Genomic DNA, 18,959 nt, shown 5'->3' with positions numbered 1-18,959 from the left:
TCTCTCTCTCTCTCTCTCTCTCTCTCTCTCTCTCTGTGTGTGTGAGACTAAGTACAGCAGTTCAATACAAACTTCATTAATGCCTCTAGTGTTATTGTATTTCTACAGTAATGCCACAGTAATGGACCGTCAGGATAAAGCTGCTAGGGGACTTTTCTAGGGCCATGTTTCTTCTTTGTCCCACAGAAGAAGTGCCGCGGAAATTTGGAGAAACTTAAATACTGACACTATCTCTCTCCGTCTGTGTATATCTGTCTTTCTTATGTGTGTGTTTGTTAAGGCTTGACATGTCCGTCTTTTTTTCTAATTTTTGATCTTTCAAATGGTTTCATGTGACTTTATTACTGTTTACTTTAAGTATATCATGGGAAATTTACTGAATAAATAGTGATTGATTACATAATTGATTACATCAAATGACACACTGTAGTTTTGAAGTGCCATTTGTCTTTTGTCCTGTTGATAATTAACTTCAATGTAACGTTAATTCTTTGTATTTAATCGTAGGTTTGACTGTAAAAGAGAAGAAACAAATCAGGGAAACTCTGCACTCACCACAGTGTCTCCTTTTTAATAGAAGTACACAGTCTAGTGACAGTACAGCAAATTAACCAGAAAATGCCATTAGCCAGTGTGGTTCACATGGTGGGGGAAATCCCAGTGTTAGTAATTTGTTTTATAAACAGGTCACAGATGATGCAAAAGGTTGAAGAAGTACTTACCTAGTACATTTTTATAAACTTGCCATTATTTTAATCTCCTGTTCGTTTTAGTCTTGAGCAACAACATTTCAAGTTTACAATGGCATCATACCTCTGTGAGGATGAATCCATGTTTTGAAAAGTCAATAAGGTCATGAATAACTGTGTGACAATGGTACGCTCTGGACCTGTAGTCCAATTACTTTAACATTAAATCTGTTTTGGGAAAGTGAAACTGAGCGTTAAAGACAAAATGTCTTGAGCTAAACAAATGAGCTTCTGTGACACTGCAAAGCAAACAGAGAATGAAATTGAAAGGTCTTCACTCAGTCTGCGTAGGAGTGGTGTTGGAGTCCTCGGGGGCTTTTTCGGTTCAGTTAGGGGGACGAGTGCTACAGCCTCTGTGGTTTTGTGTAGTTCAGATGACGTGCTCTTGGCAAAGTGGGAAGTTTTCATAACTTTCCTGTTCCTAGCCTACACAAACAAGTGTAACAGTGTTTTTCTTACTAGACTGGTCAGCATCATGATAATATTCAGTACGTACTGTAGTCCTACTTTTAAGTCTTGCTGTGAGTCCTGTTTTATACCTACGTTTCAATTTAATTAGGATTGTTGTGTAGTTTCAACAGTGACATTTTTGCCCCTACAAAAAAGTAAATAATTGATTACATACAATAGCTGACTTTCTATTGTTAAGACCGGGTACTACATGTGAAAAACAATGCTCTTTAATATGTTTGCCATACCACACGTTTTTGAAAATCTGGGCATGGTATAGAAATTATAAATAGGAAAACCTAAATTCTTATTAAGTTCTCATTGTCATCTTAATCCAGTCTCTCTGGTAGCTTTCCATAAGTTCTTCATTTGCGTTTCTGGTTTCTGCCAATCTTTCTAGTCTGTCTCAAGTGATGTCAATAAATAGCGAATATATGGCTAGCCAGAGATTTCTGCGCGCTCCTGTCACTTTAAAGGGAGCGCGCTCGCAGCATTTAAAGCTGATCCCTTGCGTCACTACTACACGTTTGTCGCGGGCGTTAGTTGAGTTTACATTCAGAGCACGGAGTAAAAACACACAACACACACTCGTTACAGAGGAACAGGATAATGGCGTCTGTGAGTGTGGTGGGGCAGCACCCAGTTCCGCACAGGCTGGACTCGGAACCTCTGCTCTTCAAACTACCCGGCAGCAGGAAGAAAATCACCCTTCCGAGGAAATTGTCCCGGGAGAAGATGATGCTCAGGAGAAGCTCGGGGAGCGGCGGGGAATGCCGGCCGTTCACAACTGAAGGGGAATCGAGATCTCACCCCTTGTCTCCGGGAGCAGCGGGTGAAACCGTGGTGAGAGGAGGGTTAAGGTCCGGTGAAGGATGCAGAGGTCCTGCTGCCCCTGCTGCGCCACGTAGCGCAGATCGGGAGACAGAGGAGGACCGCACGGACTGCGTCAGGAGCACCGCAGCCGGGTCTCAAGAAAGTCTAAGCGCGCACATCAACAGTGACTGCAACAGCATCATCGACTGTGACTCAAACCGTAACACAGTTGGTCTGAGGGGTACTTCGCTCAAGAGGTCGGGCATCAGTGTCATGCCAAGCAACGCGGTTACGAATGGACACAAAGGAGGACACCGGCACCGAGACGCGCCACACGGGAGACGGGACAGCCGGAACGGAGACAGCGAACATCAGAGCATCTCCTCCTCCGTACCAGCACAAGGAGACAGCGGCAGTCTTCATCTGGAGCGGCTTACACAGGGCAAGACGGGAGTCGTCAGGCTGGCCCGCACCGAGCCTCCCCGCAGGGAGGCCTGGTCCATCTTTCCCCGGGGTGTGGACCCTCGGGTGAAGACAGAGAGGGGCGAAGGGCACCGGTTCGAGTCCAAGCCCTGTACGCAGGACTGGTGTGACGCCTGTAGCCGTCAGATCACTGCACAGGCTCTCAAGTGTCAAAGTAAGTATAGCCTTCCAAATTATATGTATTGTTTATTATTAGTTTTTTTGTGCATGCCCAGTAGAAATAAGTGATGTTAGCTGACCATTGACACTGTTTCATATTCTGTGAATCCTAGACATGCACTTTAAGCCTGCCCTACACACTTCTTTCAGTTGATGGTTGTATTTATGTGCCCTTTTCAGATAAAACAGAACCGACTTTGTTGGTGTAGCCTATGTCTTGTTCCTGGTGACAAAATTAGTATTTAATGATGGGCACAAGTAGCTGGGTGCTGTAATCTACCATAACAGAGTTTGTGTGTTTGTACTAAAATAAAAATTGTGCATGTGCCTTTGTGACGGATCCAGAATGACAGGGAAGGACATTTTCAAGCATTTTGCTCTATGAACACAACCAGGACCTTCCATTATATTGTCCTTTCAGCTTTGCCTCCCAGAGTTCTCACTCTGGGATTTTGCAGCCTTGGCTCAAAGAGTGAGGGAAAGATAGTAGAATTAACAGCAGTGCATTGGTGAAATACAGAAACAAAATAGAAATGTCTGTAAAGCTCATACTTAACTGTGAGTGTGTATGAACTCGTGCATTGTAGATGTACTAGGGTGTGAGAACAAAGGAGGCGTACTACAGATCACAAACACTGGAAGCAGCGTGACTGTATATTTGAGTAGACGGACATTTTAAACTTTTTAGATTTCTTTTTCCTGATATCTCTGGAGTCACATACCTGGCTGTACTGGCTGTATTCACTGTACTGCTGAGGATGGCTCAGGCTCTGATGACACCACTGCCACCTGCGCAGTTCTGGGAAGCAGAGAAAAGCCAATTTGACCTGGCAGTGTGGATATGTTTTTAATCTGGCTGGAGTATACATGTGTACACACACACACACACACACACACACACACACACACACACACACACACAGTTTTTTTCTGGGAGCTCAACCTAAAGAGTTTTTGTGTGTATAGTGGCTTTTCCTTGCACATACTGTACATGCATGCATGCATGTTGTGTATGTGTGTGTAAATGTGTGTGTGAGTGCATGCGGCTGCTGACTTGGCATTGTGTCAGCAGCACTCTGTCACGGGGAGGCTGCAGCTTCAGAACAGTGTGAGATAAAGCCATTGAAGTGAGGGAATAAAGGGATGGATAAAGAACGGACAGGCTGAAAAAGAGGAACAGAGCAGAGGGGAAATGGAACAAAAAAAGGGAAATACTGACAAGTAGTTGGAAACCGGGATGACACAAATAGTGGAATTAGTGAAAGAGAAAAGAGGAGAGATCGAGGGAGGCAGGGTGATAGGAATAAGAAGAGACAGAGAGTCAGAACAAGAGTGATGGGAAGGAAAGAGAGCCAATGCAAGTGAGGGATAGGGGAAAAGAGCAAGAGTTTGTCCAGCACTGCAGAGCTGTCTGATTTAGTGTGCTATCAGCAAGAGCTCAGTGGAGCGAGAGCCAAGGTTTCTGGAGCACTATTCACACACACACACACACACACACACACACACACACACACACACACACACACACACACACACACACACACACACACCACACACACACACATACCCAGAGAAACACACAGGCACAGTCAGGAGTTTCTTTACAAGCCAATAACTTTTTTTGTCTCCACCAGTCTCTTCATGGAGCAAGCTAATTAGCTCCAGTTTTATGCTGCGTGTAGCTGAACTCTAGATCAAACTGTCTTTTCCGCTCCCTTTTCTCGGAAAACATCAGCGGTGTGTGCGGTATATACAGTCATGGGGGTCACCAGGATATTCATGACAAGCAATACCAATTTAGGCATTTCAGGGTATTTTTGTGGGAAGAAACGCAACCAAAACTGCCAAAATAGAAACGGCACGCACGCACACACACACACACGCACCCATGCTCTTCTTTCAACTACACCCAGCAAATGACAGGGAGTGAGAGACTGAGGCCTTGCAACCATAAACAACCATCATTCTGTCTCTTTGTCTCGTCGCATGCCTCGCTCCCTCTGTCTGTCTTTAATTCATCGCGCTGCCTGTATCTGTGTTGGCTTTGTTGCATATGAAGCTTTTAGAAACAGCTCCGCAGCTCTTTCTCCCTTTGGACAGCTGAGTGCTCGCGGGGACTGTTGTGATGTGGCCTTGTCCTACTGTGGGATCTGTCAATCCAGCCAAAGCTCCCATGTCTCATAGTCTGCTGCTCTGTTGTTGCGTGATTATTCCAACTGCTGGCTTTTGTCCGAGTTTGTTCTTTCCCTTTATTGCTTCTCATAGAAGTTAGATGGGAGTTTTTTTGGTATGCCTGTGCTATACAGCAACCCCCACACTATACGGTATATGCATAAACCCACTACACACATAAAGATAAGAGGCATATGTGTTATCAGGCCCTAATAGGGCATACGGACCAACATGTCTGAAAAGTCACAGTGTAGACATATTTGAGCTCGTTTAGGAAGCTAAATTCTCTCTCCTCTCATTGTCTCCATTTGGAATCCAACACTGTACAAACAGTACATAAAAGTCAGATGTATAACAGTTGTATACATCTATACAGTATTTAGGTTGTATCCTGTCAGGGGCTGTTGTTTATTAGTGTTCTCATGATTTAATTTGATTTGTCATCTCTCCGTGTTTTGATGTTGGTCGGGGAAGGCAGGGGAGTGAGGGAGAGAAATGGCTCCTTAATCCCAGCTCTGGGTGTCTCCTGCCTGGGATTATGTCTGAGGATGGAGCGGTTGGGATTACAGACTGGAAGACAGAGTCAGCATCAGATTAATATTTAATTAAAGCATACAGGGAAACATGCTGTCGTGGCACCAGTGCTCTGACACACACTGGGTTTGGTCCTCTCCTCAATCTCTCTCAAGCAATAAGACATGCACCTCTCACTGTATATTAGGGGTGGGACAAAATATTGATACGGCAAATTAACATTGTTCTTTGTGAGATATGCAGGCGCCAAATATCAATATTTTACCGCTTAAAATAGATTTCCCTACTTCCAGCGTCTCTACTGCATGGCTCCCCCGAGGTGGCGCTCAACACATGACAAAGTTGAACATAAATTACTACTAGCCTAAGAGGTTTTCAGTGGGAGGGTGGACAGCAGTTTGAGGAAAATAAAGATGCCTGAGCAATGTCCAAGTCCAAAGTCTGGACCCATAGAATTGTGCTGTTTTCTAACAGTTTGGACTTTGTCATTTTGTATTCATAGTTAGACCGATACTGTGATTTGTCATTATAGGATTGTCTAGCAACATATGGATTGTCGCAGAATTGCTGTATTGTGATATTATTTGTATTGTGAGCCATGTATTGTGTAATATATTGTGAGGTACCCTGTAATTTCCCACCTGACTGACCCAAATAGTTGGATCAGGTATCGGTTCAAAGCTGTTTATGTCAGAGTTTTTCTTCATCACTGCTTACATGCACGCATCAGAAGAAAAGAAAAAACACAGACAACAAAGCCTAGTTTTGCATTTCCTAGGATATGCAGCGGCACTTGTCCAGACATCAAGGCCCCTGAGTCGGAGATGACAGTGAAACAACAGAACTGAAAACTCCTCCTACTTCCCTGAAGTCACCGGTGTGGTGACAACAATCAATGAACACCCTAAATGCATTTAGGTGACCCCTCTTAAACTTGTGCTGGGTTCAGGTGCACCTCCTAATGATGTTAGAATGCCTTACACATAAAAGAACAATCTCAGTCTCTTCCACCCAGTGAGGCATGCAGCTGATTAATGAAACACTGGTATCCGATCAGTAGACCTACTTGCTATCTGCCAATGCCCAAGTATGGGGATCAGGACTGAAAAGTGTGTATTTGTATATATCTGCCTCTGTTTCAGAGCACTGTACGAAGAGGTGAATGCTCCCGAGATCAGAGCTCCTCCGCAAAGGCGATTTCACAACTACGGTAGAAAAAGCCTTTGGGAACTATTTGCGCTTGCATATTTGCAAGCAGAGTGGAGGTTGTTGTTGTTACAGTGCGTCTACAGCAGCAGATGGGGGGTCGTGTGCTGGTCACTGCAGAGACAGGGAGGGATACTCGCTTTGACACACGGCTGCCAGGAAGTCCAACAAGCACCAACACCCAAACACACACACATTTGCCACAGACCTTCACAGTAACCCTGCCAGTGTATTATTTATGCCCCATGGCATTCATCCCTCTAGAGAGTGTACCTTTTCCTTACACTCCATCTCTTCCTTATTTTACCTCTTTCCCTAGTCTACACAATACAGACCTTGTCTTAGGAATCCGTCCAGCCGTTTCCCATTTGGTCCTCTCAAAGCTCCTTCACAGTTGAAAACAAAAAATAGGAGGAAGGTTGTGTTAAATGGCTCATAACCTTCTTCAAACAGGCATACCAATGCTGCTGCTCTGCCAGACGTGCGATGGATATAGTTTTAACATGACTTCGGCCAAAACATTCCTTCAGAGATCATATGTCTTAAGTTCAGAATCTGAAGGGATGAATGAAGAAAAGCTATTGAACACATGTTCATCAAATGTCTACATCACACTTATGTACAGTAGCTCAGCGTAAATTCTTTCAGGAAGACCTATCTTTTAATCGGTGCACTCCTAAACCAATTCAGCCGTTATCCTAATAAATGTACTTTTTTGCAGGGCCTATCAAAGAGTCACAACCTTGCTTTAAAAAATCGGTGTCGCCCCTTGCCATTCAGCTGTTGTTGCAGGCAAAGAGTACAACCCTCCACCTCCCCTTCCACCACCAGTCATCTACTCCAGCTGACCGGTCCGGAGCCTCCTTCAGTCTGGTCTTTGGGCTCCTTCGTCGCCACCCCCAGTGTCTAGATTCCATTGTGGGGTCTGATGGTTCTCTACCCCTAAATAGATATACAGTACAAAATATTTGTATAGCGATGGAGTCTAATTGCCAATGACTTTGTACATTTTATTGAGCTGTACAATAGCCCTCATTTGCACATTTGCAAACATGTCTCTCCTGATTGAAATTTTATTGTGCCGTTTTTCTTCAGTATTAGCGAAGTGTTTTGTTCAGTTTCTTAGAAACAAACAGTATGACATGGAAAGCATCTTTGTTCAGTCGCCAACTGCTCAATATTATTCGGCCTTGATAAAAAGAGTGGCAAAATAGGGCATGCAGATACAGGTTTTGTTTTTGCAGAAAGATCTGCATGGTGCTTTGGGCTCTCCTCACTGTGCATTGTTACTCAGCTGTGTGTATGGCAGAAGAATGGGTCTTTTAAAGCAGGCTATATTTAGGTCGCCCTTGGTGAACAGTGATAGGAGGACTGCAGAGGAAGAGGTGGTAAGGGCAGAAAGTACCAACACTTTCTTGAGCACATTTAATGTGAGCGATTTAGGGATTTTGGATTTTTTTTTTTAAACACAAAACAAGGTTAAATTCGGTTCTGCAGTAAAAGAAATGGTGACATAAGAGCATAACCTTCTTATGCCATTGCTTGTGATTATGTCATATCCTGTTCCTTCAAACTCTTCAATTTTAGAAGTAGGGCAGGAAAAGTCCAAGGAGCTCTCTACTCTCTCTCTCTTTCTCTTTTATCTTTCACAGTGCATATTAATAACCAACGGACTGCGCATCACCTCAACCCACACATTGGAGTACACATTAACACTCACTTGAGATGATGCTTCTTACTGACAAGATATGTCACTGTTGTGAGGTTAGACAGAATGGCTGACTCACTTCCCTTCAACCAGTGCTGTAGAGTAGAGAAGAAAAAGGGGGAGACAAGAGGAGCCAGTGTCGTTAACTACCTCTGCAGTGGTCTTTCTGTTCTATTATATGGAGATCCCACCCAACTGAATGAAGTTTGTACAGTCAACCACTGAGGGAACGGAAAGGAGAAAGGCTCCTGTTGCAGGAAAGAGAGGAGAGAGAGGAATAGAGATCACACAGGATTGTGTGGGGGTCTCTGTCTCTTTAAGCTGGCTGTTTGTTACTGCAGAGTGTGTGGGTGCTGCAGTAGAGACGGAGAGAGAGGGAGAGAGAAAGAGGGGAGAAGGGAAGAGAGAGCATTGATAACAGATAGATGTAAGAGAGGAACAAGTAGTACAGCAGATATTCAGGGCTCATGTCTGCACGCTAAATTGTGACGAAGACCGGGCAGGTGCAGAACCAGAGGAGAAAAGTGTGAAGCAAGTAGGGAGGTGAGAGCATTAGGGAGTGTGTTAGGCGGACAGGTGGAGGGGTGGCAGAGCGAGTGGAGAGGGGGCTGTTTATTCGGAGCGTGGCACCGGTGGCAGAGTGGCTGCGCTGGGATGGCAGAGGAGGGAACTGGGGGGGCTGGCGCTGGGGCAGTCCTCAGAGGGACAGGGGCAGCCAGGGGCAGGACAGGGCAACCAGCAATGGTTACGCTCACAGGACGATGCCTGCCGGATGGTGCCACCATGCTCCATCCATGGCACAGATAGCACCTGTCGTCCCGGGGCAGGAGGACGCAAGAAGGGGAGCAGAGGAGGGGGTCGTATCAGGGGGAGTTGAAGGCGTTAGGGTGGGCAGAACGTTACTCGGCCAGGTGTCTCTGCATCTGGATGAGGTCAGGGGTGATTCAGAAGGGGAGGTTGGCAGTGCCTGCTTTGGGCAGGTGTCACGCCGGCTGGGACGGCTGCTGAAGAGGCTGCCTAAGTCTCGCTCCTGGAGTGACAGCCTGCGGATCCTTCGACGATCATCCTCTAACGGATCTCTGCTCACCACCTCAGGTATGGAGAGGAGAGTGTGAATTGAGACTTAGAAGTTCTACATTGAATCCAAATCAGTTTGTTGGTGATAAGTGTCAGAAAGCAAAAAGGACGATGAGTGTGCAGGTTGTGCCGGGCTGGCCTCAAAGACCGGCTGTGGGCCAAAATATTTGGGTATTGTGTGCATCAGTCTGTCTATCTGAACTGCAATGCCCTCAAGCCCTGTTACTCTTTGTCTCTCTTGTCTATTGACAGATCTATCCCACTCGCTTTTGTGTAAGAGCACATAATGTCCATGTGTGTGTGTGTAAGATTGTGTGTTAACAGTGAGGACACAGGCTGCAGATTGGTTGTAAACAGCAGAATAGTCCAGTAACCAGGTCAGATAATAGTTGTACGATCTACAGTTTATTCTTGCTCCAGACACACACACACAAACAGAAATCCTACACAATTCCAATCTGTCAAGAAATCCTACATAAATGGATTAGATATTGACTTTAATATTTGTAGCAGGAATTTGAGATAAGGATGAGCCTGCTGGAGGCTGCAAGGTATCGATTTTTCCCATGTTTTCTCCAAATACAGGACTGACTAATGCAGTTTTTTTTTTTGGGGGGGGGGGTGAATACAAAATGTAACATTAGCGCAAAGTGTGGCTGGGGTATAAAGTGGCAGGGAGCAAAATCGTGCGTGCGTGCGTGTGTGCGTGCGTGCGTGTGTGTATGCATGTGGGTAGGTGCCCTCCTGTGTAAGCCTGATAAGACCCTGACCAAACATGACTCAGGGAGCTGCTCATCAAGAGCTCACCACTCCACCTGAGTGACGTCATGCTGCAGCCTCAAAAGCTTCAGCAACAGCATCAACAGCCCGAGCTACCGCAGACAGATAATGGATATTTTTAGATGGTGTTCCCTCTAAGGAAACCTAGTTAATCCTTAACTGGCCCAAACCAGATTCCTCACTTCCTCTTCTATTGCTTCTATTGCTATCTATTAATACAGTAACGTCCGTCTCAGTCATAATCTTGGATGATGCTGTTTGGAAAATTCTCTAAACTGCTAAAAAAAAGTACAATAACTTGGTGACTGTAGTCTCATAGTTGGAGAGGATAAGGGTTGGATGTGTTCAATGCCAAGGTTAAACTCTTGTTATTCACACAACTATGGCTTTCTTTAAAATAGATGATGATTTTTGACAGTTCTTGCCACTATGGCTGCACAGTATTTCAGTATGAGAGTATATGAAGTGTCCGGGAATTGTATGGTATTGACATGATCATATTGTGTTATTGTTTTACAAAAACTAAATTAAAGGGGCACTCCACCGCTTACACTGTTACACTTTAAAATCTGTTTCCTTCATCATAAAGAGTACTCAGCCTGTGAAAATTGTTGTATAATGTCATATATATGGTTCTGAGAAAAGACTTGGGCTTGGAGACTATCAACTTGGAACTTGACTCATACTAGAGACTAAAAGTCTGAATATCTCACTTTGCTGCTTTGACAATCTTTAGTTTGTCTGTTGTGATTCCCCAACTTCATTGAGGTGGACTTAAAAAAATCGCGTGAGTACCCCATACATTCAATTAACTATTTGATAGTAAAAAAACATTTTACTGCACTGAATTTTAATGTGATTAAAGAGCTTAAAGTTTCATTCTTGATCTCGTAAATAGTACTAATAAGTAGAGTAAAAATAAATTCTTAACCCAACACTTGATTTCTGGAGCTTTCAACAACATCGTGTGGCCTTCATCTGCTGTTGTATGGAGTTTGCTGACTTGTTGTAGTGGAGATGTTGTGACCTAAGCATGGAACTAAGTATCTCGATGGCAACTCAGCAACTTCCATCTGCTGATGAAGCCCTCGAGATGTGCCTGAAAGCTCTGGAAAAAGTCTACTAAATGTACTTACAACTGAGTAAAGATGGTTTGTCAAATCAATTTATTCTGTACGTTACTTGTCATTTTGTCTACAATTGCTTTATTATCATACATGTATATCAACGTCAGAAGTCTGCTATATGGTATGTAGTTACAAAATATTGCTGTTTTTGGGTGAATGTTTTCAGAATGTTCCCTTAAGCAGAAACTAAGCAAAAACATACATACATTCTTTATTATCATATTGATCCTAAAAAGTTTTCATAAGAAAAATTCTCTCAGCCATCAGAAGAGAATTTAACTTAAATCATAACACGAAATCTCCAAAACACACAAGCTCGAGAATGATGTGATCTTCGGCCACATAAAAATTCTCAAAAAGCTAAAATACTCCTTCAGCATTCTGCTGCATCCATTTGCAGCTTCTGAGCTAAAAGAAAGAAAGCCTGGTTCTTCTCTGGTTTGTTTGGTTAAGTCGGGGAGCATCTTTAGCTTGACAGAAGGAGAAATTAACAGAGGCCGGGAGATGTGATGATGGAGATAAAGAATGTCAGTATCAAATATGAAATTATTGTTTGTGCACAAATACACCCAGCTGTCAAGAAGAACTAGAGCAGATTTTATTTAGGTTAGGAGAGATTTGTTTGCTCATGTCTGGTGGGTCAACATATGGAGTGTGCATCCTGGAAGCTCAATGAGCTTGAGTGCGTTTTAGTGAGACTGTGACAGAACAATAGCATTATATTTTAATTTATAATGATGAACAGTTGTATCAGTTCAGTAGCATGGTGTTTGTGTGTGAGTCACACAGTGGGAGATCATGGATAACTGTTCCAAATGAGCTATGATGGGATCAGACTGGCTAAAGCCCCCCAAAGCTGCTCTTAATTCCTTCATAAGACCTGCAGAGCTCCCTTTAGGTTCATTAGGGACCGTGTTAATATCCTCCCCCCTGCGTTATAACTAACTTACCCCTATTTAGCCCCTCCCTCCTCACGCAGACAAAGAGCCAATACAATATGTCCCTCCCAATAACGTTATCTGGGGCCGTACAGACATCCTTCATGACCTGAGAATCGCTGTTAATCTGTGTCTTCACCCTCCCCTGTCTTTCCCACACCCACTGTGTCCCACAAAAAACAACCACCCACATCCCCTATCTTCTTCTTTGGAGTTAGAAGAGATGATGCAGGAACAGGAAAGAATGATGGGAGTGGACTGAGATTTTAGGAGACAAAAAAGAAAAAACACGACCATGGAAATCTTTCACTCAGCAGCCTCCAGCAGGACAATATTACTGTCTTCTTTTAGAGCAGACTTGTAATTTTACACGTTGCAATCAAAGCTCCTTCCTTTCCCGTCTCCATTCGCAGTTATCGACCCAAGTGCAGCAGTGGAAGTTAACACAGCCACCACATATAGATCTTGACTTGCTGTACATCTAAGCTCCCTCATCTCTTTCCACTGCACTGACGGAGTTTCCTGCCTCTCTATTTCTCCATCTCCATCTCTCTGCATCATCGCGCACCTCTGTCTGGAGGCAGTGTCATTTTAAAAGCAGTCAGACTGGAATGATGGCGTGAGGGACAAAGAGGGAGTCTGAACATGCCTCTCCCAAGGTGGAAGAGGCCAGTCTAACATCTACACATAGCACCACAGCCCTTCCATTTGTTGAGTCAACACATACACACACACACGCAGGCTCTAGACTCCACGGCTCTGTGCAGGACCAATAGAATCTGATGAGTGTTTATGGCTCAATTTTATTACAGTCATCTTTTGGTGTCCTGTCCCTGCATGCAGATGCAAGTACATGTTCATGTGTGTTCACTGTGATCAAAAGTGTCTATGTATTGTAATAGCACTATTTAACCAGGAAATCTGAGATTAAGTATCTTTTATGGAGGGGCGTCTTCACAAAGACAGCCACAGTATGTAGATGTTACAAAACATCATACAGAACTATGATGGAATATGCAGAAATAAACTTGATGAAAATAAAATAATTAAAGTACGTAGATCTGCTGTTTACCAGCCAAAATATCTTAAAAGGCCAGTAAAATAAAATGGCTTGTCAACACTGACAGCTTTATTAGCTCACCGTCAAATCAGAAATACTTTTGAAAGAGTCCGTTGAGAAAGGTTGTTGAAGTTTAACATGTGACTACTTTCTAATCAACGGGAGCAGGGTACATGCAGGCTCTTTTCACCGGTTCAGTACGGACACAAAGCAAATATAGAAAGTAAAAGGTAGTTTCCAGCCTGATTTGGAGTGATAAAGATGGAAGTAGGATGTGTCTGTGCATGTGCCGATTCCAATGACGGGACCTTTTTCTAACAAAACCTGCTGTGGCAATCCCCTAAGTAAACTTAAACACAACTTCTACCAAAATCCAGCCGAGTGGAATCATTGTCACTGTCTTTAAATGAAAGCAACTTCCTCATTTGATAGTCTGCATAACCATGTACTTTCCACAAAATATCAAAAAGGGAAACAAGTCCTAACATGGAATCCAGTGGGGAGTTTTGCCTCAGGCATTCAAACGACTAATAAAAAAGCCACATAAAAGAACGTCACACAAGAAAAATACTCCTTTTTGCTTACTCCTCTCTCTCTCTTGCTTTATCTTTCATTCTTCTCCATCATGATTCTCTCTGATTATGTCTGTGTCACATAATGTTCAGAGCCCTTCTGGATCATTGGATCGCTGCTGTAGTTTCTCAACCAGCTCATTAGCACTCACGAACAGTATGCATGGTACAGCATCTCAATGAGGTAAACATAATACTAGGCCTTTTCACAACCACACACTTGATATGCATACAGAGAAACACAACGACTCACACATTTAGTCCAGAACCTAACAGCTGCTCTAAAATAAACCTAATCCAATAACTTCATTTAACTTTAGTCCAAACTCAACAAGGTGTCTTACACATTTCCACAAGGATGTCAGCCAAAAATATACACTATCCTTGTCACAAAACATCATCACCAATTTTTGTTTATTTATGTGTACATATGTAAGTTTAGAATCATGCAGCACAGTCCAAAATGCTGATTTGTGTGTGTGTGTGTGTCTGTGTCTGTGTGTTTGTGTGTGTGTCTGTGTCTGTGTGTGTGTGTGTGTGTGTGTGTGTGTGTGTGTGTGTGTTGTGTTGTGTGTGTGTGTGTGTGTGTGTGTGTGTGTGTGTGTGTGCGCGCATTGTGGGAATCATCTTGATCCTAGATGAACCATGACTTGCTGACAGTGGTGTATCTTACTGTAGGTGTAGTGCAGGGAACAATCTCTAAGTATTCCTTCCATTTTCCTCGCAGTTCGCCCAGCAGTAATTCCAGTCTTCTAAATCAAATATCGGGATAAAGAATACTATACTATACTACTATACTAATACTAATAATATATAAACCAAGGGCAGGATCTTCCCTAAATAACCACCACCCAACATAAACAGTGATTTATGTCTGGAAAATGACAACAGGACACTTAAAGGTACCAAGTGGAGTTGTCTTTTTTTTTACCATTAGCAGTTTTTAAAAGTAGGTGCCATTTTTCTTTCTGTCATGTGTGCAAATGAGGACACACATGCGTGCACACAATACAAAAAATCCACAATACGTTTTAGTGTGTAACACTGAATGTAAACAACTCAACATTGCATCTTTTAAAGAAAAGTTGTACAAAGATGCTAATTCGCTTCTTCTTGAGAGTTATAAAATACCACTCCTGTGTCTGTAAGGCTATGGCAAATACAAAGCTAAGCTGCTATCTTAGCTTCGCACTAAGACTGGAAACACCTAGCCTGGGTCTGTCCAACGGCAACAAAATCAGCCTACCAGCACCTCTAAATACTGATTTGTTATTAGTTGTTTTGTGGGCATTGTAGGTGGATATTTTGTTATCTTTGGATAAAGCCAGGCTGACTCTTTCCCCCAATTTCAGTTTTTGTGCTAAGCTAAGTTAGCCGGCTTGTGACAGCTTATTATTGACATAAGAGTGGTATTAATATTTATTTTAAGTGTGGTGGAATTTAAGTAGAGGCACAGTCAGTAAGGGTGGATGGAGTAAATGAAGGAAAGCAGTACAGGAAAGGAGTTTCTCTCTTCCTTTCCCCTGCGTGTTTTCCTTCTTTCTCACTTTCTGCAATGACCTCTAAACTGTCATGAGCAGAGCATCGCTTATCTGAACTCTACTCTTTCCTCAACACATCCCTCCTGTCAGCGAGGCATTGCAGCCGGTCAACCGGTCTCTGTCAGACACACACATTCTTACGTCTATCTCCTTCTCTTAATGCATGTAATGACCTCTAAATTGTCATGAGAAAAGGATCCTGTAACTGAACTTTCCTCTTTGCTAGACAGATCCCTGCTGTCAGTAAACTATTTCCTGTCTCCCTTTGCTCTCTCCTCCTTGGTCCCTGCTTCAATAATAACTTCTACTATTTTCCATGTCAGTTCAAAATACATTAAGCATTTCATTCCCCAACAAGTTATATTTTCAAATACCTTCAATTCTAGGCATTAATGTAATTGGTAATTAGTCTGAGGTTTACAGCGAAAAACCTTCTACACTCAGTCTTCTATTGGTGACCTTATGTAAGTAGAGCTCTTCTCTTTTTACAACGGTCATTAAGAAGCTTGTTGCTATGGTTACAATGATGCTGCTTAGTGTGAGAGACACAGTGGGATACAGAAAGAGCCACTGATATTAGTAGACAGAAAAACAGCCAGGCTGAGCTCAGCTCGCTCATTCAGCACTGACTGCAGCAACAAAGAACTTTATTAGAAAACAATGTGTTGTTTTTTCAAAGTAAATATTTAAGCATTAGTTTTTATCAGATCTGTATCCGTATATATCTGCCTGCGTAGCCTTCCGTACAGTGTTTTATTTAAGAAGCTTTCCTGCTGGGCGCCTGGGTAGCTCACCTGGTAGAGCGTGTGCCCATATAAAGAGACGCAGTCCTCGCCTGCAGTGACCGCATGTTCAGTTCCGACCTGCAGCCCTTTACTGCATGTCATTTTCCCTCTCCCTCCCCCTTTTCATATCTGAGATGTCCTTTCAAATAAAGGCCTAAAATGCCAAAAATAATCTTAAAAAAAAGGATTCTCCAGTCCTCTTACTGGTCATGTGGTTAGATGTGAGGCTATGCGTCTCTGTAAAAAAAAAAAAGCCTCTGGCCACAATAAAGTCTGCAAAACACCAAGAAACTGAGGCTGTCATATGTGGGACCAACTAAAAATTAAAGAACAGTGGACTATTTTGGGAGGTTTTGGGGGAAGTACCTAAATCTATTCTGTTCCTGCTGAGCTGTAAAATTGGAGTTGACCTTAGAAGGGCTGCTATACCGGTACAGTTTGTTGGCTTTGAATGTGTAAAAGGACAGTATCTCTATATTGAAGCATGTATTTGTTTTCATTATGTTCTTTGCTGGACCTTGTGCATTATATTCATTATTAATTGAGTAATGAATCTGCGCCAGAAGACAGTTATACATAGCAAAGTACTTCCTGCCATCTGGTGGGTAAATAGGATGTATGGTAGTGGATCTTTAAGGTGTAATTAGTAGGTTAAGATGTGAGATTTCAACAGGTTATTGCTGGGCACATTTGTTACATGTTATAACTTTAGGTCTTCTGATTTGATAAATACTCTCACTGCAGTCTGGGACCTTGTGGTGTATGTCTGGCATTAGCCAGTAGATGGAGCAAATTCTTTGTAAATGGAGCGTTTGAATGACTGTACCTGTTTGATTCAATCTTCATTTGAAATTCCCATACTTCCAGATGACTGATCAGGTTCTACTTTCTGCGCTCTTGTCTCTGATTAGTGTGTGTGTTTTGTGTTCATCAGACTGTAGATACACCTGTCACCTGGAGTGTGAAAGCCAGGTCCAGCTGGACTGCAACCGGAAGGACAGAGAGCCCGAAGAAACTCAATCTCCCAGAAGACTCTCCTCGTCCGCAGCCCCTCAGCACACGGTGAGCATTTCAAATACCAAAGACAAAATGTTTTGATGTTGTTGTTTTTTTAAAGGGTGCAGAGGACTATTTGTGACATTTTTAGGGCCATTGCCGACGAGCAAACATTCATCTAAACTGTAGTATGTTGAACTCTTTGTGTGCGTGTGCGCGTGTGTGTGCGCGTGTGTGTGTGTGCGTGTGGTGGAGAGGTGTACATGAGTCACATTTGGGTGATGATTGGGTTCATTCTGCAGCATCTCTCCAAGCCTACACTCTTACATAACCATCCTCCTCTTTCACAGCATGCTTTCCCTCCTCCTCCTCAGTTGGTTACTTATGAATTTATATATGCGCTCATTTGCTTTTTTTGGTGACAGAATGTTCCCCAGAAGGAATGTTCCCAGGACAGAACGTCCTCTGTCACATAAGCATCTGATGTGCTGATGTGCCTCCCTCTCTCCTTCACCTGCTCTGTCGCTCTTATGACCTGCCTCGTACTCCTTTTTTCATCTCTCCTATCCTGTAGTAGGTTTTATTTATTCAATCTATCCATGGTGGGCTCTGATGTCCTCTATCCACAATTTCAAAAGTTAAACTCAAAATCTATCAACGTATTTCAACGTTCATACTCTTATACTGTGCCACAGCATACAATTATGTAAAATGCATCCTCAAAGTAGTGCTTCACTCACTATTTGTGTGTGTGTGTGTGTGTGTGTGTGTGTGTGTGTGTGTGTGTGTGTGTGTGTGTGTGGTGTGTACAGGAACCTGAGGCTCTTGGCATCCTAGCCTCAGTCACCCACGCAATGTGGTCCAAACACACACTCCCACACATAACATGCGCGAGAGATATCTGGATAACCCCACAGCCTTGCAGCAGAAAGTTTGTAGCTACTCTATGCCTAGGGGGCAGATAACACAAAATTAGCCCCCTTCATATTGTGCAAGGTGAGCGTGAACAAATACAATCCTTCTACCCCGTAACAAGTTGATGGAAATGGAGGGAATTAGAGTGAGCTAGGGGATAAATTAATATAGTAGTTATAATTGATAATAGTTTACCAGCAGAAAATACTGAAACTACAGTTCAGGCTTGTTTTTTTCCAAAACACACTTATTTCTTTCAATATTTCACATCTAGTGCAACAAAATAATGACTGTGTAAAGATAATAAGCTAAAAGAATTAAGTGAGTGTTGATGATGTCTGTCTTGGAGGTATGTGAACTCTGCGACTAAGGCCTGTCCCTCTCTACACTCTTGTTTGTGTTTTCCTAGAGTACACGAGTACTGCAGACCAGACGAGATATGACAGTTATTTTCTGCAGTCTTCTTTCTCCCCTTTTGCTCTGTCTGTGTGTGTGTGTGTGTGTGTGTGTGTGTGTGTGTGTGTGTGTGTGTGTGTGTGTGTGTGTGTGTGTGTGTGTGTGTGTGTGTGTGTGTGTGTGTGTGTGTGTGGTGTGTGTGTGTGTGTGTTCCACCCCCTGCATGCTACCTCCTTCTCACTTAGTGATTTTATTGATGGAAGCAAGGACCAGAGTCACAGCTAATCAGTCTTTGGCTGATTAAAACCTGACAGAAAGACACCCAAAGGGTGACACACTGTCCCTGTATGCTGCAGCCCTCCAGTATTATATAGGTATACCTATAATCATGTCTGAGTAGATTTTAAAAATCATACTACACATACAAAAACAGCGTGGACAGATGCACACATGCGGCATCAATCTCAGCAGTGGCAGGGACATTAGTTGCTTTGTGAC

The 18,959-nt window shown here is 43.1% G+C and overlaps 1 protein-coding gene across 3 annotated transcripts in view; it reads left to right on the top strand.

Moving 5' to 3' along the window:
• Positions 1–1,534: 1,534 nt before the first annotated feature.
• The window catches only part of rassf5 (Ras association domain family member 5), a 34,323-nt gene continuing 16,898 nt past the window's right edge, over positions 1,535–18,959 (top strand). For 2 of the 3 annotated variants that reach the window (XM_032514327.1, XM_032514326.1), the window contains exons 1-2: positions 1,535–2,649; positions 17,089–17,216. In XM_032514327.1, the coding sequence (XP_032370218.1) occupies positions 1,809–2,649; positions 17,089–17,216 (969 nt within the window). In that variant the 5' untranslated portion in view covers positions 1,535–1,808. Of the gene's footprint in view, positions 2,650–8,434; positions 9,370–17,088; positions 17,217–18,959 lie in introns of those variants that run through there. The other variant, XM_032514328.1, reaches the window with a different exon arrangement.

This window comes from Etheostoma spectabile, chromosome 4, assembly GCF_008692095.1.
Source record: "Etheostoma spectabile isolate EspeVRDwgs_2016 chromosome 4, UIUC_Espe_1.0, whole genome shotgun sequence".
NCBI lineage: Eukaryota > Metazoa > Chordata > Actinopteri > Perciformes > Percidae > Etheostoma > Etheostoma spectabile.
This window is presented reverse-complemented; position numbering and strand designations above follow the sequence as displayed.